The sequence below is a fragment of the Sinohyriopsis cumingii genome, unplaced genomic scaffold, assembly GCF_028554795.1.
Source record: "Sinohyriopsis cumingii isolate HCF-2022 unplaced genomic scaffold, ASM2855479v2 utg003322l, whole genome shotgun sequence".
Lineage (NCBI taxonomy): Eukaryota > Metazoa > Mollusca > Bivalvia > Unionida > Unionidae > Sinohyriopsis > Sinohyriopsis cumingii.
This window is the reverse complement of record NW_028316456.1, coordinates 320,982-347,321: the sequence shown is the minus strand read 5'-3', so window position 1 is coordinate 347,321 and position 26,340 is coordinate 320,982. Positions and strand designations below refer to the sequence as shown.

At 36.4% G+C, this 26,340-nt stretch overlaps 1 protein-coding gene across 1 annotated transcript; it reads right to left on the bottom strand.

The window, feature by feature from the left end:
- Nucleotides 1-26,340, bottom strand: LOC149769744 (density-regulated protein homolog). Its single transcript, XM_089949778.1, has 7 exons — nucleotides 26,284-26,340; nucleotides 17,095-17,217; nucleotides 15,212-15,231; nucleotides 13,983-14,073; nucleotides 9,134-9,310; nucleotides 2,595-2,734; nucleotides 1-125 (listed from the first exon to the last, which is right to left on the bottom strand). The coding sequence occupies exons 2-7, from the start codon at nucleotides 17,195-17,197 to the stop codon at nucleotides 81-83; spliced, it is 576 nt and encodes a 191-aa protein (XP_089805904.1). The 5' UTR covers nucleotides 17,198-17,217; nucleotides 26,284-26,340; the 3' UTR covers nucleotides 1-80.

Here is a 26,340-nt window from a genome sequence, read left to right as displayed (position 1 = left end):
TTTTATTTTTTTAAGTTGATTTTATTTCATTTTAAATATACATGCATAACATTAAATAAACATACAAAACTTCTTTCACTTTACTTTTTCAATTCTCCTAAATCTTCAATGCTCTCCTCATCAATCTGAAATACAGAATGAATAATTAGTCATGAGTAATTCATGTGCTTTATTTAGTATCTTGAAATACAGAATCGATCATTAGTCATGAGTAATTCATGTGCTTTATTTAGTATCTTGAAATACAGAATGGATAATTAATCATGAGTAATTCATGTGCTTTATTTAGTATCTTGAAATACAGAACTGATCATTAGTCATGAATAATTCATGTGCTTTATTTAGTATCTCAAAATACTGAATGGATAATTTGTCATGAATAATTCATGTGCTTTATTTAGTATCTTAAAATACAGAATGGATAATTAGTCATGAGTAATTCATGTGCTTTATTTAGTATCTTGAAATATAGAATGGATAATTAGTCATGAATAATTCATGTACTTCATTAATTATTTTAAAATACAGAATGGGTAATTAGTCATGAGTAATTCATGTACCTTATTAAGTATTTTGAAATACAGAATGGGTAATTAGTCATGAGTAATTCATGTATTTTATTAAGTATTTTGAAATACAGAATGGGTAATTAGTCATGAGTAATTCATGTATATTATTAAGTATTTTGAAATACAGAATGGGTAATTAGTCATGAGTAATTCATGTATTTTATTAATTATTTTGAAATACAGAATGGGTAATTAGTCATGAATAATTCATGTATTTTATTAATTATTTTGAAATACAGAATGGGTAATTATTCACGAGTAATCCATGTACTTTATTAAGTATTTTGAAATACAGAATGGGTAATTAGTCATGAATAATTCATGTATTTTATTAATTATTCTGAAATACCAAATGGGTAATTAGTCATGAGTAATTCATGTATATTATTAAGTATTTTAAACAAGTTTTGAAAAATGTATTGCTTGACTTTCAGTGCATTCTCCATAATGTGTGATTGCATGGATCCGATAAATTTAATAAATTCCCCTTTTAAAAATAATGAAACCTGCAACATTAATTGTAACAGGCTTATTTTGATTATGTTAGTATAATAAACATATTTAATGAGTTATATTTGGCAACTGAGTGATGTGATACTTTCACCATCTAATTAGTCAAAGCATTTTATCAACTGTACTTGGAAGGGTTGTACAATGGTAGTCATTCGGTTTTTGGTATTCGGTGGTAATGTTTGCTATAACATGCAATTCTAATGTATATAATGAAGTACCACAGTCATAACACATGATTACTGTAGCAATAAGATATAACAACTCTATACTTTTTATCTTTAATCATTAAGCATCATTTCTCACAAGTACATTTGTTGAAACAGACTATAAGGAGGTTTATCATATGTACATTTGTTTAAAATCACTTTTCTATTATCATATGACAGATGCTGTCCCCAGGTCTGCATATGTGCTTATCCCAGGCCTGGACATGGTGTTGCCCCAGGTCTATATATGTGTATACCCCAGACATGTATATGTCAGTGCCCCAGAGCTGTACATGAGCTTACCCCAGGTCTGTACACAGTGTTACCCCAGATGTGGTACACGAGTTTACTCCAGGTCTGTACATGAACTTGCCCTGTACCTAGAAATCATTTTGTCCCAGAACTATACACGAGCTAGTTCCTGGTCTGTAAATGAACATACCTCAGGTCTGTGTAAGAGGTTACCCCATCCAGGTTTGTAAATGAAAATACCTCAGGTCTGTGTATGAGGTTACCCCATCCAGGTCTGTAAATGAACATACCTCAGGTCTCTGTATGAGGTTACCCCATCCAGGTCTGTAAATAAACAAACCTCAGGTCTGTGTATGAGGTTACCCAATCCAGGTCTGTAAATGAACATACCTCAGGTCTGTGTATGAGGTTACCCCATCCAGGTCTGTAAATGAACATACCTCAGGTCTCTGTATGAGGTTACCCCATCCAGGTCTGTAAATAAACAAACCTCAGGTCTGTGTATGAGGTTACCCAATCCAGGTCTGTAAATGAACATACCTCAGGTCTGTGTATGAGGTTACCCAATCCAGGTCTGTAAATGAACATACCTCAGGTCTGTGCATGAGATTATCCCATCCAGGTCTGTAAATGAACATATCTCAGGTCTGTGTATGAGGTTACCCCATCCAGGTCTGTAAATGAACATACCTCAGGTCTGTGTATGAGGTTACCCCATCTAGGTCTGTAAATGAACATACCTCAGGTCTGTGTATGAGGTTAGCCCATATCTCTTCAAGAACTTACAGATCTTCTCAGCAAAACAGACAAGTACAGACAGATGGAAATTAGTACAGAACTCCTACTGGTAACTATAACTGTAGCACTTGAAATAAGTACGCATCATTTAAGTTACCTAACTTTTCATAGCAAAGAACTTTTAAATAACCATTTCATGCCATTCCTTGGGGAAAAAGTATGATTTGTAGAAAACTGAAAAATGTATGTGTGGAACTTAATAATGATTTGATCTGTCATTTTCATGATTCTGAAAATGTCTGCAACCAATACTCACAATGCTCCATTTTTCAGGCAGGATATCAAAGAGATCATCTTTTACATCTCCTTGTATGACGATTTCATCATCTCCTGATATAGATGAGCCACATGAAAATTTATTGGAGAAAAACTTGCTAGCAGCCTTCAAGTCAATTTCTGCAAAAAACAAACAGAACTTCCAACAATTACTTGTATTTTCCTTATAAAAAAATTCTAAAAAAAACAAAATGTACATGTACAAGATTACAAGATAAAGGTTTGAATCATAATTTTGTTTTAAATACAGTGCATTTTACTTATCTGCATTATATCTTTTATCAGTTAAGTAATGTTAATAAAAAGGAAAATAGTTGGAAACAAATAAAAATAAGTATTCGCAGTAAAGATGATACACATGTTGAGTTGGAATTACAAAACAGTATGGGGCCCCGAGTGGCTGAGTGGCCTAAAGCGCTCTCCATTATGGATCACTGCCATCTCACCTCTATCTGCCTAGGTTCGAGTCTCGGATTCGGCCAATGTGGGTTTGTGAGAAAGCTTGCCAGTTGCTTCTCGTGGGTCGGTGGTTCTTTCTGGGGTTTTCCCATGTTCTTCCTCCACCATTAATACTGGCCGCCATGTATAGCCTATCGTGTGCTGAAAAATGGCGTTAAACAATAACAACAACAAAACAGAATAATAAACTGAAACTTAGATTGTATGAAGTCGATAAAAACATTAAATATATTAGAGGGGTGGAAAAATTCAATGCCAGACAGTCCAGAACAAATAAACTTTAGTTTGAGGCAAAGAAGTGCATGAGTCATCACCAGTTGGGCAACTAGAATGTGATTATGGTTCATAGTGAATTTGATCAGTGTGATAAAAATCATTTTCTATGTGATAGTTGTTATGTTTTCAGGGTGTTACTAATGGTTTCACAAATACCTGGCTGAGTCTATCATGGGTGATAGTCAATTTCCTACCATCACATAGCAATTCAGAGTTGTCAAATGGCAGATGTTAAGATCACTGTAATGGTTATGTTTATTTTCTGACACTGATTAGGGTATTACAAAAAACCACCAACTACCCAAGTACCCAAGTAGGAGACACCAGAAACAAATCCAGATTTAAATAATCATGTACTCTACAGGGACCATACTTACACAGACATATGTTGAGGTGGTGATAGTTTGTTATCCTACTGAGTCGTTTAACTTTCTAGTCTCTACAGATCACTCACACATCTAACCTCATTCTGTGTGAGTTCAAGTCTTAACCTGAAAAACCTAGACATGCAAGCTTCCCATGGGTTGGTGGTTCTTCCACCACCAAACTGGCCAATATGTGTGATGTGAAAGATGGTACTGAACCCAACAACAATTGTTTTCAGTCCCTCTACAACATGCAGAGCAGCCTATGGAAGACTTTGATATGCAGATAAATTAATAAGACCGTTATCTATACTGTGCTATGCCAATTGTTGTTTTCTTTCTTGTTTTGAAAGGAGGACTGATTATTTAACCTCTGAAAACAGATTTGGTAACATGCATGATACAACTAAATATAGTATAGTAGGAAAAAATTCCACCAAAGGAAATAAGTCAAATAATGTATTAGCAATAAAAGAAAAGTTTATTAAATGAGAAAAAAAACCTTTTTATTCTGAAGGCCAATAAAATTTATTTGTTTAACATGAAATATTCACATCAGGAAAAAAATCTTGCATACATTTAAATCTCATAGTAATTATGAACTTATAACTATTACTGTCTCTAGGTATAATACAATGAGAGATTTGACAACTCGAGGCATAATACACTGAGAGATTTGACAACTCTAGGCATAATACAATGAGAGATTTGACAACTCTAGGCATAATACAATGAGATTTGACAACTCTAGACATAAAACACTGAGAGATCTAACAACTCTAGGCATAAAACAATGAGAGATTTGACAACTCCAGACATAAAACACTGAGAGATCTGACAACTCTAGACATAACACACTGAGAGATTTGACAATTCCAGGCATAATACAATGAGAGATTTGACAACTCTAGGCATAATACAATGAGAGATTTGAAAACTCTAGGCATAATACTCTGAGAGATTTGACAACTCTAGTTGTCAAATCTCTCAGTGTTTTATGTCTGACCTGGTCAGATGTTCAGCAGCACAGCGCCTCAACGACCACACTAGGTCATGAGACTGATGAGGAGGAGGAGGCATAATACACTGAGAGATTTGACAACTCTTGGCATAATACACTGAGAGATTTGACAACTTTTGGCATAATACACTGAGAGATTGATAATAACAATATAAAAACATTACAAAAACAATTATAATTCATTGAAAGTCAGGATAATATCTATCTAAACTCTTTGAAATTTGTTTTCTTATGATGTTAGAATTCCTCTGTGCTCCAAAGGCATTTAAAGAAACTGACAATAGTAAAACATAGATCTTGATTAAGTCATACATTTAATTAGGTATCTTGTTAATAATTTGATTGTCCATTTAAAGGAAAATTAGTTTTACCAGTGTTGAATCTTATTTTTCAGTGGAATAGCATCATAGAATTTCTGAGGCAGACTATCACATGATTTTACTGGCAACATGATAACATTTTGGTCTATTGGTTCAGTGGGTAACCATACTATTTTAAAATTTGTTTCTCTCTCTCTCACTGTATGTGTGTATGTGTAATTTGGATTTTTAACGTAGTTTTAATAATTTTTCAGTCATATCGCTATGATGTCTGCAGTGTGGCAGTTTATAGTGATGTCTAGCACTGGAACATCATGCCATAGATATGTAGCATCATGTCACACCCAGTCACATTATCCTTACACCAGGCAGACGAGTCCTAACACTAACCTCTTAATACTGAGTGCCTAGCAAGGCAGCTCCTAGTAGTAACATTTTTATAAGTCTTTGGTATGCCTCGGCCGGGGTTCACACCGGAGACCTCCTGCATCCGAGGTGATTGCGCTAACCACTAGGCCAGGAAGCAGTATGTATGTATGTAAGTATGTATGCATGCATGCATGTATACACATACATACACAAATTTTGAATAATGTTTTTATTATTGCAATTTTATGGGCAACTGCAGTAATTTACAAAGCAGCCAGATGGATTTTCAAAATTTTTATACCCCTGTAAAAGAATTTAAATCTGTTCTGTTTGAATGATTTAATATGAAATTAGGCAATTTGCTCTAACAATATGTAAACTTGTTCTGTGCACAAAATGTAGCTCATATACTGTTTACACACCTAAGACAACACTAAAACCATACGTGATTCTGATACTACCATATCTATGGTCCAGGTTATGAAAATATTAAACCATTTATAATCACTCTTCATACTGAACTTGATCTTGCAAAGTATCATACAGCACACAATACTGTGCATAATAAAGTCTTTGACTGAAATCCTGTGCAAATGCATTTTTATACAGTCTTGTACTGAACACTTTCATATATTACTGCAATAAAACCACAAATTTGAACAACTTGAGTATGCAAGTGTGCAGAATGTGTTAATAATTGGTATGCATACCAGTGATCAAACACGCAGAATAATGTGCAATCCCGATATAGCAGGATGATCAGGGTTCCCAAAACGTTATTGTGATATGTACCATATCATGCTATAGCTTAATAAGCCAATTAGCTGTAGAAAATGATGCATACCCCAGCCCCCCAAAACTGAGGCCAGGGTTTGATATTAACTTTATTAAGTAAGAAGCCCACAGGACTTCCTGCTTTTGAAAACTGGTTGTCCTTCTGAGTGATAGATGGTCCTTCTCGTTTATGGTTATACTTACTGAAAAAATGTGTAATCTACACAATAAAAAAAAAAACGTGTACAAGGTTGTTATTTTATTACAGTTTACATTAAATTCATCAACAGTTTATATGCTTTATTTTATAATGCTGACAAATCTTGTGTGTGGTATTTATTGTCATCAGCATAAACATCATCGTCATCTGCAGCATCAACATCACCGACGCACAATCCATTCCAATTGCAACAATCTTTTTCATCCATTAATTCCCAGAAGTGTGTTGTGTGATTTGGATTTTTTAACATAGCTTTAACAATTTTTCAGTCATATCATTATGATGTCTGCAATGTGCCAGTTTATAGCGATGTCTAGCACTGGGACATCATGCCGCAAACATGTAGCATGATGTCCCACCCAGTCACATTATCCTGACACCAGGCCGACCAGTTTTAAAACTAACCTCTTAATGCTGAGCGTCAAGCAAGGCAGCTGTTAGTACCATTTTTGTAAGTCTTTGGTTTGACTCAACCTGGGAACGAACCCATAACATCCCGCATCCGAGGCAGATGCTCTAACAACTAGGCCACCGAAACGGTCCTTAATTCCCAGAAAATTCTCTGACATAAAGCACACTATATCACAACTGATGGTTTCACTGTCTACCTTGGGTACATTTTCTATGCCAATAAAGTTAGTCTGAAACTAAGATGAAATAATAAATTACTGAATTAACAATATTAAATAGACTAGAAGGGATCTAAAGTTAAATTGTTGGATTAAAAGTTTACAATATTATAAACAGAATGGATCAAAATTTAGATTTCTGATTTAATAGTTTATAATTTTGGTTTAATTGTTTAAAATTCAATAATACAATATAAAAGTTAATAACATTTACCTTACACTCAAAAGAATGCATACAATTTCTGCCTCTTTGTTAGAAGTATCATTGAAGCCATCGCTAATAACTGACAAAAACTGACTGGAGGAAATAACATGGTCCTGTTCTGACCCTACAAGTATTGACAATAACCCTGATAAATTTCTGACAATATTTGTCTGTCATGTTGGTACTGCCTATTTCCAAAAATTTTCCAGCTTACATAATTTCATACAGTATATGGATGTCCATTTCTGCAACAATGTGAGCAATGCTAAACATGACAGGTAGTTTTTTTCAAAAGCTGCCTTATTCAGCAATGTAACAGACTTCTCACCTTCAGAAGTGCCATGGGGTTGCCTTCACAGCTTTCTCTCTTAAGCTAATCACTTTGTGGCTGTCTGATGAGTCATGGATTTTGATTGTAATTTTAAAGTTTTTGCAGCCAACTACAAATGTTTCAGATCATATCATACACAGAACGAACATTCTTCTTCTTGTTCTGGGTTAACCACTTTAATTCTTGCTTCCAGGTATCTTGGAATTTCCATTTTCTTTTGGTTTTATTGTACACATTTATTTCGAGTTTCTTGTCTTGTTGGGGGTGTGGGGTGGAAGCGGCGGAGAGACATTATCAAGAAATCTCTACATTTGTCAAACACACAAAACCACATAACAAAATGTTAGTTGCCTAACACTTCATGCTCCTATATGATTAACAAAGTAAGTACCCAAATACCAATTTACGCTGAGTGCCCAAATACCAATTTATGCTGAGTGTCCAGATACCAATTTATGCTGAGTGCCCAAACAACAATAATTTGGATTAAATGGTGTATACATGATCTTTGTTTTGGTATAACTTCAATTCACTTTTGATTTTTGCCATGTCTGACGTAACTATAATTAAAAGAAAGATTTATACAATCCTATAACATAGGACAGATATATTTTTTAATATCCACAGTTTAAAATAGCAGGCTTGACAGACCACCCAGCTTTAGGAAAGTGGTGGGCCTTCAGAAAATCTGGTGACCTCGGGCCAGCAGACTTGCATTAGTGTTGAACCATGGATGCAAGATAGAAGTGTGAGCAATACTATCGACAGTAGTTCATAAATACCGCCTCCATAGCAATTCATAAAGTACAGCCTCCACAGCAATTCATAAAAGACAGCCTCCAGAGTAGTTCAAAAATACAGCCTCTACAGTTGCTCATAAATACAGCATCTACAGTAATTCATAAATACAGCATCTACAGTAGTTCATAAATACTACCTCCACAGCAATTCATAAAATACACCCTCCAGAGTAGTTCATAAATACAGCCTCTACAGTTGCTCATAAACAGAGGATCTACAGAAAATAAAGCCTCCACAGTAATTCATAAAATACAGACTCCAGAGTAGTTCATAAATACAACCTCCACAGCAATTCATAAAATACAGCCTCCAGACTATTTCACAAATACAGCCTCTACAGTTGCTCATAAATACTGCCTCTACAGCAATTCATAAAATACAGCCTCCAGAGTAGTTCATAATTACAGATTCAGAATAAGACTATAGTGAAGTGAAAGGGAAGTAAACCTGTTAACAATGGGGTTAATCTGCAGTGTGGGCAGACAGATGTATGGACAGACAAACACTCATGGTTACCAAAGTGACCATTGCCTAAAGCTTCCATGAGGACAGGCTCAACAACAAAAACCACTCTTGGGACTCAAAAGATTTCTTTTTAACAGACATGTGCTCTTTATAAACAATGAAATATATCTGTAAATGTAAGGGATTAATAAATCTTGTCCTTTATGAGTAGGTTTCAGGTTTCACAAAACCTTTCTTTATGTATTAATTTTTAATTATTTTATGTTGAAATTTATGATACATACCATAAGATGCAAGCCCAGTTACAATAGTGATTTTTTTCTTTTTGCCTCTTGTGGCTGTGGCAAGTTTAATCCCTTCTGGTTCTAATTTTTTCTTGGCTTTGACAGCTCCCTTTCCTCCCCGTGTCTGTCTCTTCTTCTTATCTTCTCCATCTTTCTCTTCTTCAACATCCCCACCTCCTGCAAATCAAGAGTCATGACTAAAAACATCATTTTAAAACTTAAATAGAACATTCCATCAACTTATAAAATACTCTCACTAGGTCAGATATTGGTGTAATTTAGTCCTTGTAGGTTTATACACATTTGCAATTAAATTACTGTTCTGAATAATGCATAAGTGCCTAAAATCAAGAAAACTAATATACTGAAAAATATACAAGTGCCTCAAACAAACATGAATAATGCATGAGTGCCCAAAATAATGGAAACCAATTATGTTGAATAATGCAACAGTGCCTAAAATCATGAAAAACAATTATGCTGAATAATGCATGAGTGCCTAATATCATGGAAAAATATTACGTTGAATAATGCAAAAGGGCCTAAAATCATGGACATCAATTATGTTGAATAATGCAAAAGTGCCTAAAATCATGGACGTCAATTATGTTGAATAATGCAGAAGTGCCTAAAATCATGGACATCAATTATGTTGAATAATGCAAAACTGCCTAAAATCATGGACGTCAATTATGTTGAATAATGAAGAAGTGCCTAAAATCATGGACATCAATTATGTTCAATAAAACAAAAGTGCCTAAAATAATGGACATCAATTATGTTGAATAATGCAAAAGTGCCTAAAATAATGGACATCAATTATGTTGATTAATGCAGAAGTGCCTAAATTCATGGCCGCCAATTATGCCAATAATGCATGAGTGCCTAAATCATGGAAAACAATTATGCTGAATAATCCATGGCTGCCTAACTTCATGGAAGACACCAGTGAACTAGTACAGTTCAACATAATTGCTATGCTAACAAGTTTATTTGAATTTTAAATAACACTTAAGATAAGCATGATTTCACTCCTCTCTGTTTTAGGGCCAAGACAAAGTTGTGTCCTACACAAGTGGTTCCCAACCTGTGGGCCCCCAGGGAGTGGGGGAGGGACAGGGCTATTCCAAATGGTCTGCAACTGTCTAAATAATATGTCCATCACAAATACTACTATTTTTCATATGCATGTAGTTGTTGTGATGGAAAAAATGTGAATTCATTTAGAATGGTGACTGAGTTCATAATAGTTTTTTGTCATTATGTATTTTCTGAATTAACCAAGCCTAAAATTACAATAGTAGAATGTGGTGGTCAGAAATATTGTCTTTGAAATTAAGTAAGGGTTCTCATGCTCAAAAAAGGTTGAGAACCACTGTACTACACTGTTTGAATGTCTAGCAGAAAGATACACTGCAGTAACAGTGAAAACACTAATGAACACTGCAAGCAACATTCATAAATAAGACTGTCCCACATTTCAAAGTCCCATTAGGCTTAAATCACTTGGATGCAATATAAATTTATCCCTTTTACCTGCATCCAACTTTGTTGTTGTTGTTGTTGTAGGGTTTAACGCCATTTTTCAGCACACGATAGGCTATACATGGCGGCCAGTATTAATGGTGGAGGAAGAACCCGGAAAACCCCCAGAAAGAACCACCGACCCACGAGAAGCTACTGGCAAGCTTTCTCACATACCCACATTAGCCGAATCCGAGACTCGAACCCACGCAGACAGAGGTGAGATGGCAGTGATCCGTAACGGAGAGCGCTTTAGACCACTCGGCCACTCGGGGCCCCACTATGGTCAATGTATCTCATTTAATCCTGAATGCAACTGTAATCTACTGTTTATCTGTCTGTCTCTATTCAAACATATGTAATAAATCACAAATAGTATTTCATAATAAAGAATTCATCAAAGCATACATCTGCACAAAAACACAGTTTGAAAAGTACTTTTTTTTATTAAAAATGAAATCAAGTATGACAACTCGGACATTGACAGTGAGGGTTGACAACCTGGACATGGACAGTGAGGGTAGTGATACTACAGTTGATGATTCCAATGATAATAATGCATTAAACAATGCTTTAAGTTGCCCAAAAAGGTGATGCCTTGTTCATGCATTGTTCAACAGTGGTTATTGACAATGAAACAGAATCTGAAGGCTTTCAAAAGAAATGGATCAGGGATGATTTTTCACTTTGGTTGCAGTCGTGACTGAAACAAATTTTTGACTGTAATGCAAAAAATTCTTAGAAGTTTGGCTGATCAATTTCAGTAAAATTATTTTAATAGTGCTAAAAATTTCAAATCTGGGCAAAAATAGGTCGCTCCGGCAAAAAATTAGACATGTAAGGGACAGGGTGATTTTCAAATGACCTTGGCTTTTGTAGTATAGGTATTTTAGGGGTACATGGTTATGTGTGAAGAGGCTTATTGATTCTACAACCAATATACAACCACACTGAATGCTGGATGGACAAGCAGACAAATAATGTGGCCAAAATGCAACATTATTTGAAGCAGTCAGTGTAGTGGAGATTGGCCTAGTATGTCATTTTTTGTATGCTTACTAGCTAAGCCAAACAGTTGAAAGGGAGTCCATCAAAAGCTCTGTCTTTGTAAATCACAGGCAGAGTGTATCAACGTAATATTCCCACCAAGATATAAATAAATTAACCAGATCTAAGGAAATATTAGAAGAAGAAAAATCCACACTTTTTCCATTCACTACTTTAAAAGTCAAATATTGCTTGGGAGGCTAAAAAACAAATTTTGAAGAACCTGTCATAGAAACTGAGTTTTAAATTAAAAACACTTTCCATCTGGTTGCTAAGAAAATCGCATAAACAAAAACTTGGTTAGACCATCAGGGGTCAAGCTAGACTTGAATTTTAGAGAGATGTGACTTCTCCTTTTGGACAGAACAAGGAGAAGAGAGAGCTCAACAGGGAGAAGTGGATGCAAAGCAAGAAATGCATATGTGTGTTCTCTTATTTGAATTATACCTTCTATTTGCCAGTATGCCTATTTGCATTTAACTTTTAGATTTAAGCAATACTTTATTTTCAAGTTGAAAATTATTCAAGTTAATTTGGTCACATGACTCGAAAAGAGAATAATGTAAGCTACCTTGTAACAAATTTTAGTTGAGTAACCAGATTACATTATTGTAATTGCAAGTTTGTAAAAATGCTTAATCAACTACCCCTAATACATTTTTTACAATTTTCTTTATTTTTTAAATATTTTTTCACCAATGGTACTTTCAAAGATTTCTGAATGCATCTGAAACCATCCCTGTACCATGTACATAAGGGCAAATGCACACATGTCTTCAGATCATACTGTTCTTCCTCATTTCTTTGTTGCGGATAAAACATTTGTCATAAACTATTCATACAAAGCACGTTAAAATGCATAAAACTACAGACATGGTTCCTTTATAGTCTGTATATGAACTAAACCCTTTCCAACCAATCAACACAGCCATGAGTGCATCTATTTTTAGAAAAAGGGGTTTTGTAAATGTGGAATCACTCACTTTGCTTCATTACAACAGTTCATTGATAGGATTGCAAATTCATGGTTTATTTATTTGTCTACGTACTTCTAGTAATTATATGCATTAGTTAAATAGGCCCCAAGTATCTGCTTTGCCACTTTTTTCTGTATTTTCACAAATAATGGTGAAGTCAGAAAACAACTCTGACCTTACAACACTTCTCCGTTTTTGCAAACTGCACAACATAGCATTGTCTCATATGTTTCTGATCTAAATAATTGCATTTTAAAGTTAAATCTTAAAGAACATAGTAATATGACTTTGCTTCTTTGAATTGCATATTTTCTAAATATATCTGCTTGATGATTTACGAAATCGGATAATCTAATTTTCCTGTTACTGGTTCACTGACAGTTTCCAACTAATTTTATGATGAAGATGTGTACAAGAGGCAGTTAAAATATCCAGATCACCGATTCTGATCTTAAAACACAAACTGCTATTTACATACTATTGTTAAAGCTTCAAAACAGAAGTTTGTCTGTGTTATCATCGAGGGATAACATGCGAAAATTGGACAGTGATACTATCTATTAGCTGCCTACTTACTCGGGAAAGGTTAGTGGTTAATCAGCTATCAAAATACATGCCTGTGAATGTGCAAGAGTTTGTCAGCGTAACTGATATGAAAACTAGGCCTAGCTACTGATGGCTTGATGAATACATTTCACTACAACAAAACACTAACCTAGCTAAGGCAAGGGGGGCTTCTCAAAAAAGTATTGTCAGTCAATGTAGCTCTAAAAGTAAATCACAGGGCAAAGACATTTTTGCTTTCCTAACAGAAGAAGGTGAACTTTACATTTTTAGGTGACTTAGTTGCCCACTTTGCCTGCAAGCGTGACCCCTGGAAAATGTGCAACATTTCCATTAGGTTATTTTCAACGAGAAGGTGGTTTGGGGGCTGACGCCAACAGTACGCTTTACTTCTGATTAATAAGAAAACCATGAAAAACAACAACACAAATTTAGCATCAGCCCTTAAAATAAGGAACAACCCATATAATTTGACTGAACTTAAAAGTTTTGGCAATGTCAAAATATATTTTCATTTTGAAAGAAACATTGCACAGTACTTTTCAAACAAATGCACCATAACCAAACATTGTTTTTGATCCAGTTAAAAATAATTACCTTTTCTGTCCATTCTGATAATAATTACCTTTTCAGGCCAGTGGATAAACAATTACCTTTCTAGTCAATGGTGACAACAATTACATTTCTAGTCCAGTGTGATAACAAATACCTTTCTAGTCCAGTTTGTTAACAATTACCTTTTCCTGACATCAGTTTTTCAAATTCCTTTGGTAAATTATCCTCAAGCCATTTCTTACATCTCTCATAGCCAGGGTAGTATTCACAATACTGGAAAAATAAACAATATACATTTTTATGAGCATGAATAACAAAAACATAAAAATATAACATCTCAAGATGCAAAAGGTTTTAAGTGGTGCAGTAAATGACCTTGTTAACAAAACAATTCAAATTAGCCTCTCTATTTGGGTTTACAAATAGCCCATAGAAATAAAAGTTATGTCGATATAAATCTAATTAATATTAAACTTATAAAGGCATCAGTGTCTTGTATTGGTTTAGCTGCCAGGATAAAGTGGAAAACCATTTAATTCAATTCTCAAGTGATCTCATCCAATTTTACATGCTATTTCACATTTTTCTCCTCCATTTTCAACATGCTTGGACCAACTAATCAATGTTACAGAATGTTCAGTCTGTTATCCAACTACATCTTCAATTCATACCAGCATTATTTATTGTCTGGATATACAACACCATACTGTATTTCTCCTATGATAATTCATAAAAGCTATATTATATCAGAATTTTCTACATCTGCTGCTCGTGCAAAAATGTGTATTAGTTTATTATCTAGTATTGGCCCGTCATGGAGCAATTACAGTGACTTGAAAGTGCAATGACTGAGATGGAAAATGAAAAACCTGATAATTTTGTTCCTCTGTTGTAGTACAAACAAAATGTATTGACCATATTTCACATGTACCGTTGGAGGGTAAGTTGAGAGTAGTTCTGTGAACTATACTGTAAAAATCTCATCTCAGGCTGAATTGGCCTCACTAGGTTAAACAATCACTCAACTCCACTTCAAGAGTGGATTCTACCTGACCAATGTGGGGGTTAGTTCTATGTCACTAAAGGACTCACTGCAGGTGGTAATGTCTACTACCCAGCAGCACAGTGAACCCCAAGCCTGACTACACCTGAAAATACTTGAGATATCACTGTGAAGCAGGGTGTACTTCAGTGGATGCTGCACAGGCTTGAGTAGAAAATGGTCAATACACTGTACGAGTCTTGCATGAATGATCAAAAATTTTGTCAAGCCCCATTCATTTATAAATATTTCAATCATGATAAAAGTAACACTGTACTTTTACAGTTACAAAAAACAATATGAAAAAACAAACTCATACATGTCTCACTGATGCAAAAAGAATCAAGCAAAACTGAAGTACAAACTTACCTCAGTGGGCATACTGCATTCTGAAAATACAAAAAAGAGGAAATACAGTGTAACACATTTGCTAAAAGAAACAGACTGCATACATCATGCATCACATTTAATTATCAACTGAAGACAACAAATCATCCAAAATTATATGTATCAGTTAATGGAGATATTCTTTGGACAACATTTGTCCAAAATTATATGTATCAGTTAATGGAGATATTCTTTGGACAACATTTGTCCAAAATTATATGTATCAGTTAATGAAGATATTCTTTGGACAACATTTGTCCAAAATTATATGTATCAGTTAATGAAGATATTCTTTGGACAACATTTGTCCAAAATTATGTGTATCAGTTAAAGAAGATATTCTTTGGACAACATTTGTCCAAAATTATGTGTATCAGTTAAAGAAGATATTCTTTGGACAACATTTGTCCAAAATTATATGTATCAGTTAATGTAGATATTCTTTGGACAACATTTGTCCAAAATTATATGTATCAGTTAATGTAGATATTCTTTGGACAACATTTGTCCAAAATTATATGGATCAGTTAATGGAGATATTCTTTGGACAACATTTGTCAACACAGCATTCACAAAGCTCTATAATGAGAGTCTCTGCTTTCTCAGCCAATAGATATGTGTGATTTTTAAAAATCTGGATTATATATTGCTAAAAAGTGAACTATAATTTTGGGGAAATGTGACACTTATTTGGTGAGGAGCTGTTTTGGTGATTTCAACTCAAGTGAACTATCATTTTGGAGAAATGTGACTCTTATTTGGTGAGGAGCTGTTTGGCGACTTCAACTCAAGTGAACTCATTTTGGGGAAATGTGACTTTTATTTGGTGAGGAGCTGTTTGGTGATTTCAACTCAAGTGAACTATCATTCTGGGGAAATGTGACACTTATTTGGTGAGGAGCTGTTTGGCAATTATAACTCAAATGAACTATCATTTTGGGGAAATGTGACACTTATTTGGTGAGGAGCTGTTTGGCGATTTCAACTCAAGTGAACTATCATTTTAGGGAAATGTGACACTTATTTGGTGAGGAGCTGTTTGGCGATTTCAACTCAAATGAACTATCATTTTGGGGAAATGTGACACTTATTTGGTGAGGAGCTGTTTGGTGATTTCAACTCAAGTGAACTATCATTTTGGGGAAATGTGACACTTATTTGGTGGGGAGCTGTTTGGCAATTTGAACTCAAGTGAACTATCATTTTGGGGAAATTTGACTCTTATTTGGTGAGGAGCTGTTTGGCAATTTCAACTCAAATGAACTATCATTTTGGGGAAATGTGACTCTTATTTGGTGAGGAGCTGTTTGGCGATTTCAACTCAAGTCTGTGTATGATCAACCATCAACAAATGTGGCATCCATTTTGTTCAAATCTTTCTGTGCTTCAAATGATTCTTTAATATATTAAAAATGGCTGATGAATTAATGCCTGTAGTAACATACAAAATATCTTGTACTGTGTATTGCCCATCATCAACTGTTTCCCCCTCCTTCGCAACAGTGACTTCCCAGTCACCTAATGCAGACGACAGTCTTCCAGAATGTAGGTCATCTTCATGTATTTATGCTCACTTTTAAAACAATCATACCATCTTGCTGTAGGATATGACTGGGAATTACATCTGTAAACTTTATCCAAGGTGATCTTGACATTAATGGGAGAGCACTCTAAATATGTAAGGATTTTAAGATATACTTTTTCACACTTGTAACATGCTACTTGTATAGCTGCTGAAGATCATTATAAAGAACGCTATTCAGTTACCTGAATCTGCAAAAATTTATTGACAGCTTCAAAGAACCAGAGAAGTTATAACAAATATTCAGAACATTTCAATACACCTTGTAAAATAATGTTCTCACCTCCACAGTATCTGATATCAATAGGGTATTTAACACCTGGTTTTGGCCCATCGTCTATCAGGAATTCACGGGTTACAGACTCTGTTACCTCTGCACCTGCCATTTGTTTTACCAAACTGTTACCTAAAAAGTAATAAGTAAAACTAAAGCACAATTCAGATGTTTTAGAGTTTATTCCCTTTAAGAAAGTATGTACCAGTGTGAGACAAGGGTACATTCAATGGTTTGTTATATACCCACTACATGTTAGGTAAGCACCAACAGGGCATGGCCAACACTCGACAGCAGTGACTGATGGATAATAATGACCAATTGAACATTACAAATACTTAATTGCTTCCTTGCCTAAGACACAAACCATTTGTGACTTTTTAAAACAGATGTTGTAGATAGCCAAATGATTTTACTGGGGTTATGCTAGTTTCCTGACAGCCTTGATACCTGAACCGTTTTACCACAACAAATATCAGTAGGTTTCTTCCTTGCCCATCCAAAACATTTAGTCAAAATATGTAGTTAACTTACTGTGCATAAATCATTTTCTCATTGAAATGTGACCCTAACCTTTGACATTTAACCCCTAAATCCATAGCTGTATTTATTACCCTAGTGCAAACCACCACCAAACTTTAGTCAAGGTGCAATGTGCACAGAGTGAACTGATTGTATTTCACTCACTCAGGTGTAGTTGTTACCTAGTTAGACCCAAGTTCACAATAGCAGGTGACATCAAGCCGGTATATCACTGTGGTGAAGGTATTCTGAGAGATTTATCACAGACTGGTCTATCACCAGGTGCTGTCAAGAATTGAAGATGGAATCAAAAAGACAAGGCAATCCCCTAAGTGGCCAGGAAGACCCTAAATCAATCAAGTTCAGTAATATTGTGTTATTAGCAGCCTTTGAGTGAAGTTCAAAAACTACCCGAATCACACTAATATATGTTGCTGCATGAAGTGTTAGCAACATGATTAGCTAACACTATGCGAGTCTTATTGAAGGGATCAATTTTGGCTTGGGGGTGGGGGGAAGATATGAGCTATTCTGTATCAAGAGCAATACATGGAAACCATATGTGCATATCATTGATTATTTCAATAAGGCAAGAGATATGTTTCTAATCCTTGCAAGGCAATTAAAATCTGACCTTCAACTTGAATTTCAATTTGTAGCAAGACCAGGAACTGTTCATTTATAGTTTTTAATATTTATTTCTCCAAATGGGCTGCAGCAGCTTGGTAGTTAAGGTGTTGAACCCATGGCCAGGCAGGGATCAAGCTAGACTTGAATTTTAGTGAGAAGTGACTCCTCCTTTTGGGCAAAACAGGGAGATGTGACAGCTGAACAGGAAGAAGTAAGAGCTGAACAGGGAGAAGTGGGATGTGTGTGTGTGTGTGTGTTGTTTTCATTCTTTGAATCATGCCCTCTATTTTCAGAGTTCAATCTATATTATAAACACATTTAGTGCATGTTTAAAAACTATCATATTCATATGCAGTGTATTCTGACAAAATGACTTAACAAGAGAACAACAGAAGCTATACATTGTAATGAATGTTAACTAAGTAATTAGATAACAGTATTGTAATTGCAAGTTAGTACAAATGCTTAATCAACTACTTTTAATCAATAATTTTTCTTTTTACTTTCTAAAAGTTCACAATAAAATGGCAGTCAAAAAGATTTCTAAACTTGTTTTAAGCAATCCCTGTACATTGTACATGAGAGTAAAAATTCACACATCTTTCAGATCGTACTGTTCATCCTAATTTCTTTGTTGCTGATAAAACTTTACTGCAACTGTTCATAGACAACACACTGAATAATTAAAACCAGCATATGAATGAACTAAACCCTTTTTTGAACCGAATCAACACAGCCAACAAGTAACTGCATCTACTGTTAGAAAGAGTGTTTTTTTTTTAATGTAACCACTTACTTTATAGCTTCATTAGAACAGACCATTGATCAGATTGCAAATATAAGAGTTTATTATTTGTTTAAATACTTGGTGTAACACTAGGGAATTGGTTAAATAGTATTTGTGTTTACTGTTCTTTGTATATTCACAAAAATGAGTGAACTAGATTAACCTCACAAGCGTCTCAAGAATTCCACACAACAGCATTGTCCCGTATGTTTCCGACCTACATAATAGCATTTAAAGCTAAATCTTCAATAACGTAATATTTAGACTATGTTTTCTATGACTTTTTTTTCCTGAATATGTTTACCCAAGGGTCTATGAAAAGAGGCAGTCTGATAAAGTGGTAATTCCCAGACACAGCAATGTCTGTCATTATTTCCTTATAACAGGTTCACTTACGGTTCCAAATTGATTTTTATGAAAAAAATAAAGTACACCTGGCAGTTAAAATAATAACTTACTGATTCTAGTCTTAAAACACAAATTGCTATTTACATAAGTTTAAGTTTCATAAGACAAGTTTGTATGTTTTTATCATCAATGGATAACTTGCAGAAATCGGGCAGTAATAGTTGCTAACTTACTTGGGAACAGGTTAATGGTCAGTCACCTGTAAAACACATGCCTGTGAATGTGCAAAAGTTTCTTTGTCTGCACAGTTGATATGAACACCAATTATTTAATGGCTTGAAGCATTGGTTTTGCCTTGAGCAATAACAACAATTGAACTAACCTGGCCAAGGCCAGGGATCATCTCAAAAAGGACAACCATTCAATATTCCTCTAAAAAAATCATAGGGCAAAGTTGTTTTCGCTTTCCTAACAGATGAAGTTGAAGTTTACAATTTCTTGACAACTTAGTCACCCACTCCGCCTTGTAGCATTACCCCTGGCCAGGGTGTGGGCAGTGGTTAAGGTATTGGACTTATGGCCAGGATGTGGGTAGTGGCTAAGTGCTGGATTCATGGCTAGGGTGTGGGTTATGATTAAGGAGTTGGACTTGTGGCCTGGATATGTATAGTTATGGTGGTGGACTCATGGCCAAAGTGTGGGTAGTGGTTAAATACTGGTCTCTATGGCCAGGGTGTAGGTAGTGGCTAAGGTGTTGGACTTGTGGCCTGGGTATTGGTACTTAAGATGCTGGACTCATGGTCAGGTATGGTGGTGGTTATGGTGTTGAAGTCATGGCTAGGGTGTGTAGTTGCTAATGTATCAGACTCAAGATGGCCTGCGAGGATCCAAAATGCCAGTCAAGCACTCTGACAACTCCGAACCAAGATCTTGCAGCACAAGGACATGTGCCTGTCAACAAAGATGAAAGTGTACAATGCAGTTGTCCTTATATCTCTCTTGTATGGATATGAAACATCAACTGTCTACCGAAGGCATATCAGTCAGCTGCAACAATTCCACCAGCACTCCCGGAGATCCATCATGCGGATCAAATGGCAGGGCCAAATCACCAACCAGGAAGTCCTTGATAGAGCCAACACAACAAGCATCAAAGGCAAACTAATTCAGGCCCAGCTTCGTTGGACTGGCCATGTCATCCGCATGGATCAAAACAGAATCCCAAAGCAGCTGTTCTTTGTCAAGCTAGCCCAGGGCAACCAAAACCAAGGCCACCCTCGCAAGAGGTACAAAGACAATCTCAAGATGTACATCAAATGGACAGACCTTCAACCCCACCAGCTCGAGCTCGCTGCCTCAGACAGAAGCTACTGACAAGCCCTGACCAGAAAAGCCTGTTCCACCTTCGAGGTTGACTGCCGCCAGCATCTTGCCGCAGCTCGTGAGAGACGTCACAGATCTGTATCCTAACCTCCCCAAACCACCGGTGTCCCATTCCCCACCTGCAACCACCGGTATGCATTGGAATTTGGACTCTGGAGCCACATATGCATCTACTGTCAATGAAATCGCACTTGTCTTCCTCAGCTTGAAACTACCAAGAGACTCATGACAAGAGTGTAGTTAGTGATTATGGTGTTGGACTTGTAGCCATGCATGGATAGTTGTTAAGGTGTTGGACTCATGGCCAAGGCATAGATAGTGGTTGAGGTCAAGGACTCATGGCCAGGGTGTGGATAGTTGTTAAGTTGTTTAACTCATGGTCAGAGTATGCGTAGTGGATCATGTGACTCATGGCCAGGGTATGGGTAGTTAAGGTGTTGGATTCATGACCAGGGTGCAGTTTCAATACTCATGAAGTCTGCAGAGACTGACTGCTATTGAAGTCCTTGATCAAGACACTTTATTCTTAATACATCAGAATCTTCAATTTCCATCATCATGTCAAGATCAGGGCTAATCAAATCCCAAGCCCGATTTCCAAGTCCAGACATCTTTGATGGCCTAAGAAGTTAGAGCATTCACATCGGATGCAGGAGGTCACTGGTTCAAACCAGAGGAAAGCCCTCCTGGCATAGAAGGCTGCACCCAGCGCCAGAACACTATAAGCCCTCAGCACTGCCAGGAACAATGCCCAGAAGACTGACTGCCACTGTGCCAACACCTACTGGCTGAACCTTTGCACCAGTATTACAGACAGCTGCTGACTCCGGGCATGCAAGAGGAATGTATGAGGGTATCAACACACTGCCCTGGATGCCATCCTAGACCTGCCTGTCATGGAGGAACTAGACACACCACTCACCCTGGAAGAGCTTGAAAAAAGCCATTGATTGCCTTGCCTGTGGCAAGACTCCTGGAAGCAATGGCATTCTGCCTGAAGTCCTCAAAAGCAGGAAATCAGCACTGCTCCAATCCCTACACATACTCCTCTGTCTCTGCTGTTAACAGGGATACATCCCACAGGACATGCATGACGCCAACATCGCCACTTTGTACAAGAACAAAGGAGACCGTAGCAACTGCAACAACTACTGAAGTATCTCCCTCCTCAGCAACGTTGGAAAGGCTTTCGCCTGTGTTGCCTTGGGGTGCCTGCAGATCCTAGCCTCACATGTCTACCCAGAGTCCCAGTGTGGCTTTTGAGTCTGCAGGTCAACTGTAGACATGATCTTCTCACTAAGCCAGCTGCAGGAGAAGTGTTGCGAGCAGCAGATGCCCCTCTACATTGCCTTGATAGACCTGACGAAGGCATTTGACCTGGTCAGTTGGAGTGGACTCTTCAGACTCCTGCAGAAGATCGGCTGCCCCCTATGACTGCCAGCTGTCATCATATCATTCCACAAGAACATGCACAGCACAGTGTGCTTCAATGGCGCAACATTGGAGGCCTTCCCAGTCCTCAGCGGAGTCAGATAAGGCTGTGTCCTTGCATGGACTCACTTCGCCATCTTCTTCTCCATGCTTCTCCAGTATGCCTTCAAGGACTGCAGCGAGGGAGTGTACATCCATACCTGGGCTGACAGCAAGCTGTTTAACATTACCTGTCTCTGTGCTAAGACTAAAATCAAAGGTACTCATCTGTGAACTGCTCTTTGCTGATGATACAGCCTTGCCATCACACACGTAAGATGGACTGCATCAGCTGGTGTGCCAACTCTGCCACGCCTGTAAGGAATTTGGACTGACCATCAGTTTGAAGAAACGAATGTCATGGCGCAGGACCCAGACTCCCCTCCCTCCATCACCACTGATGGATACAACCTGGAAGTTGTTGAGAACTTCACATACTTCGGGTCAACCATCTCCTGCAAATTCTCCATTCATTCTGAGGTGAAAAGGATTGCCAAGGCAGCAGCAGTGATGGCCAGACTTAACCAGAGTGTCTAGAATAACTCCAACCTCACTGAGAAGACCAAACTGCGTGTCTACCAGACCTGCATGCTCAGCTCACCCTTATACAGCAGCGAAACATGGTCCACCTATTTGAGACACAAAAGGAAACTCAACAGCTTCCACCTGAGATGCCTGAAGCACATTCTGCACATCCAGTGGCAGGACAAAGTACCCAACACAAAGGTTCTGGAATGCACCAATACGAACAGCATGTTCTTCATTCTCAGGGAGAGGTGTCTTCGCTGGCTCAGCCATGTCAAGAGAATGGACCCAGGCCACATTCCCAAGGACCTGTTATACAGGGAGTTAGCAGAAGGTGCATGACCAACTGGACGACCACGTCTGCACTACAAAGATATTTGCAAGAAGGACATGAAGACAGCCAACATCAATGTCAACCACTGGGAGAGCTGTACTAATGACCATATCACATGGCACCTAGCTGTCAGACAGGGCGTTCAAAAAGACGAGCAAGACAGAAACATAAAGCAAACTGAAAAGAGAGCCAGAAAGAAGGAGAAACAAAAACTTACTCTGGAGCTACACCATTGTCTCCTGTTGATGGATGAATGCCAAGATATAAACACATCTGGTAAGTCTAGAATAGGTATGTTGGATGGAATGATATATGCAATGTATTTGGCCAATGACCTTAAAAGAACGTAGTAGAAACTATACACTGTAATTAATTTTAACTGATATGAATACCTGAGGTACAGTAATTGCAAACTGGTAAAAAATCAACTACCACTTACACAAGACTTTATTTTCAACTTTCTAAAAACTTCACTATAAAATGCACGACAGAAAGATTACTAAACTACTTTATTACAACCCATATAACATGTACATGAGAGCACATGTACATGTGTCTTCACACCAGACTGTTCATCCTAATTTCATTATTGCCTACTAAAACAATAAAGTAACTATTCATACATGACAAACTGAAGCACTAAGATTAAAATAAGAATGAACAAGACCCTTCTTTCCATCCAAATCGACACAGCCAAGAACAATTATGGCACCATGCATGACATACAAGTGCATGTATTTTTAGAAAGAAGGATTTTCTTCATATAATCATACACTTTGTAGTTTTGTTACAAAATCCATTGATAAGACTGTAAATTTATGGATTTAATATTTGTCTACTTTCTTGTAGTAATATTGTGTATTGTGTATTGGTCAAAATTTATTTGCTTCGGTGCTTTGTTTGAATTTTCACAAATGTGAGTGATGTTAGAAAACAACACTTACCTTACAGAGCTTCTTGAATTCCAGAACACAGCATTGTCCCAATGTTTATAACCCACATAATTAAATTTTCAGGCTAAATCTTCCATCACATATTATTTACACTTAGTTCTCTGTGAATAGTATATTTTCCTTAATTTATCTGCCCAATGATTTACAAAAACAGACAATCAAATGAAAAGCTACCTTCAAGACCAGCGATATTCGCGATTATTACCGCAAGATATATTCACTAACGTTTTCAAACTGATTTTATGAAGAAAATACAGCTAACATGGCAGCTAAAAATCTTCAACAACATAAAGAAATTAAAAAGTGCTTTTCAGTGATTCTATTCTTACAACACAAAGGACATTTACATACTGATGTTTAAGTTTTGAAACACAAGCTATGGTTTCATCATCAAACGATAACTTGAAGAAATCAGGTTGCAATAACTTGCTTGGAAATGGGTTAATGGTCAATTAGCTATTAAAAAATATGCCTGTGAATGTGCAAGAGTTATTATAATATAATGCCAGCTTTTCTATGTACGCAATACATTTCTACATAAAATATCAAAAGGCAAAGTTCTTTTCACTACCTAGCAGAAGAAGGTGAAGTTTACATATTTTTTTAGGTCACTTAGTTGCACACTGCCCCTCGTAGTGTGACCCCTGAAGTAGACAATCTTCTTAAGGGTATGGGGCATACATGATGATACATATTGGTAATTAGTAGTCTTTCAATCACTAGAAAATAAAATTCTGCATTTCATCTGCATGGGCATTTCTATAGAATACAGGAGGGGACCTGGGTGTCTAGCTATCAGATTCTTTTAGCTCCGATCAACATTTTATCTGCTTTATAAATAGATTGCAACAGCATGCATTGTATGAAAGTTGGTAGGAATTGGCTAAGATGCTTAAAATACTCATTTCTAATATAAATTTCTTGTGTCATCCTCCCCTTGGCATGACAATGTATCAATAAAGACAGTCTTGAAAATGCTGGTAACCTTGGTAATATCAGATCAAAACATTTTGACATTTTCTACCTCTTATTGTCTCAGAGTTCTCACTCACAAAAAAGACACTTTCTCCACATCAAAATCAACCCTAAATTAAAAATGTTACTGTAAATGCAAACATCATGAAGAAATCAAGGTCTAAGAGAAAAGCTGCAACATAATATTTATATTTTTTAACATGAAGCTTACATCCAGAACCTGTGTAAAAAAAAAAGTTGTTTCCTTTGCAACATGTTCTTCACTGACAAATAGATTAGGCAAAGGTTATTTATAGCTGACACATGCCAAATCTGATGAAATGTTGAAATTCTGTGTTTGGTAAGGGTAGAAAATGCACATATTTATTCTCACGATGCAAACCTACATCTATTCTGCCATGGCCTGCATATATTCTGCCATGGAATAAGTATGTAGTAATGTTTTAGTTGGTCCAGACAACATTCACCTGGTCAGGGCAAAGAGGTGTTCCCAAACTCTGAACATATTTATCTGAGACCATAATGATGAACTGATAGTAACAAATAATAATCACAACTGCTGAATTATTTTAAAAAAATCAAATTAAACACTTTTCAAAATTAGTAAGGAAACATATTTCTAAAACACGTTCTTCTTGTAAAGGTTGATGATGTGCATCACAAAAATGTCATTATGATAAGTCAGATCTGTCATAAAGCTAAGGGAACAATTACAAAATACTAGAACTTTTAACATTTTCAACTCAGGTCCCTTGATTCCATGATTTTAAATTAAAACAATATCACTATTACGTGGACAACCTTAACAAAAATGACTACTCATGTTTGACCTGCTAACTCTATTTATTCAGAGGCAAATGAACTATGAAAACAAGATGATGGTGTATTGTGCTATGCTATCCCATCTCACTGACTGAGCTATCTCGTTAATACAGTGTGTACTTCTGAATAAGTTGATCAGTTCATGATGGATAACGCCTTTGCAACTGGGAGATAACTCAAAATATAAAATTCAAAAGCTGCCCTATACCAGTCTCTACTAAAGGCTTAACATGATGTTTGGATCGAGTGTATACGTATCGAAAATAGATGACTGTACAATATGGTTACTGAGAATGTGGAAACAATGGCACTAACCCGCAACTTCCACCAAAGATTTGCAATCAGATATACTGCTGATAATTACTTTTATTATTTCAAATGTAAAATGTACATAAATTGCTGGTTTACTATGAAAGAAATACGATAAACCATTCTCTTGCAATACCTACCGGAAGTTGTTATAGGCAGTTCCCGAAATTACGTATTTCCTACTACGAGTGGATCCG

What these genes read in the sequence shown, in the direction of transcription:
- LOC149769744 (XM_089949778.1), bottom strand. Translation starts at nt 17,197, where the DNA reads ATGGCAGGTGCAGAGGTAACAGAGTCTGTAACCCGTGAATTCCTGATA. An exon ending in AATGCAGTATGCCCACTGAG is followed by an intron (nt 14,074 to 15,211) that starts GTAAGTTTGTAC and finishes TTATTTTTCCAG; the next exon opens with TATTGTGAATACTACCCTGG. An exon ending in AAAACTGATGTCAGGAAAAG is followed by an intron (nt 9,311 to 13,982) that starts GTAATTGTTAAC and finishes CTTGATTTGCAG; the next exon opens with GAGGTGGGGATGTTGAAGAA.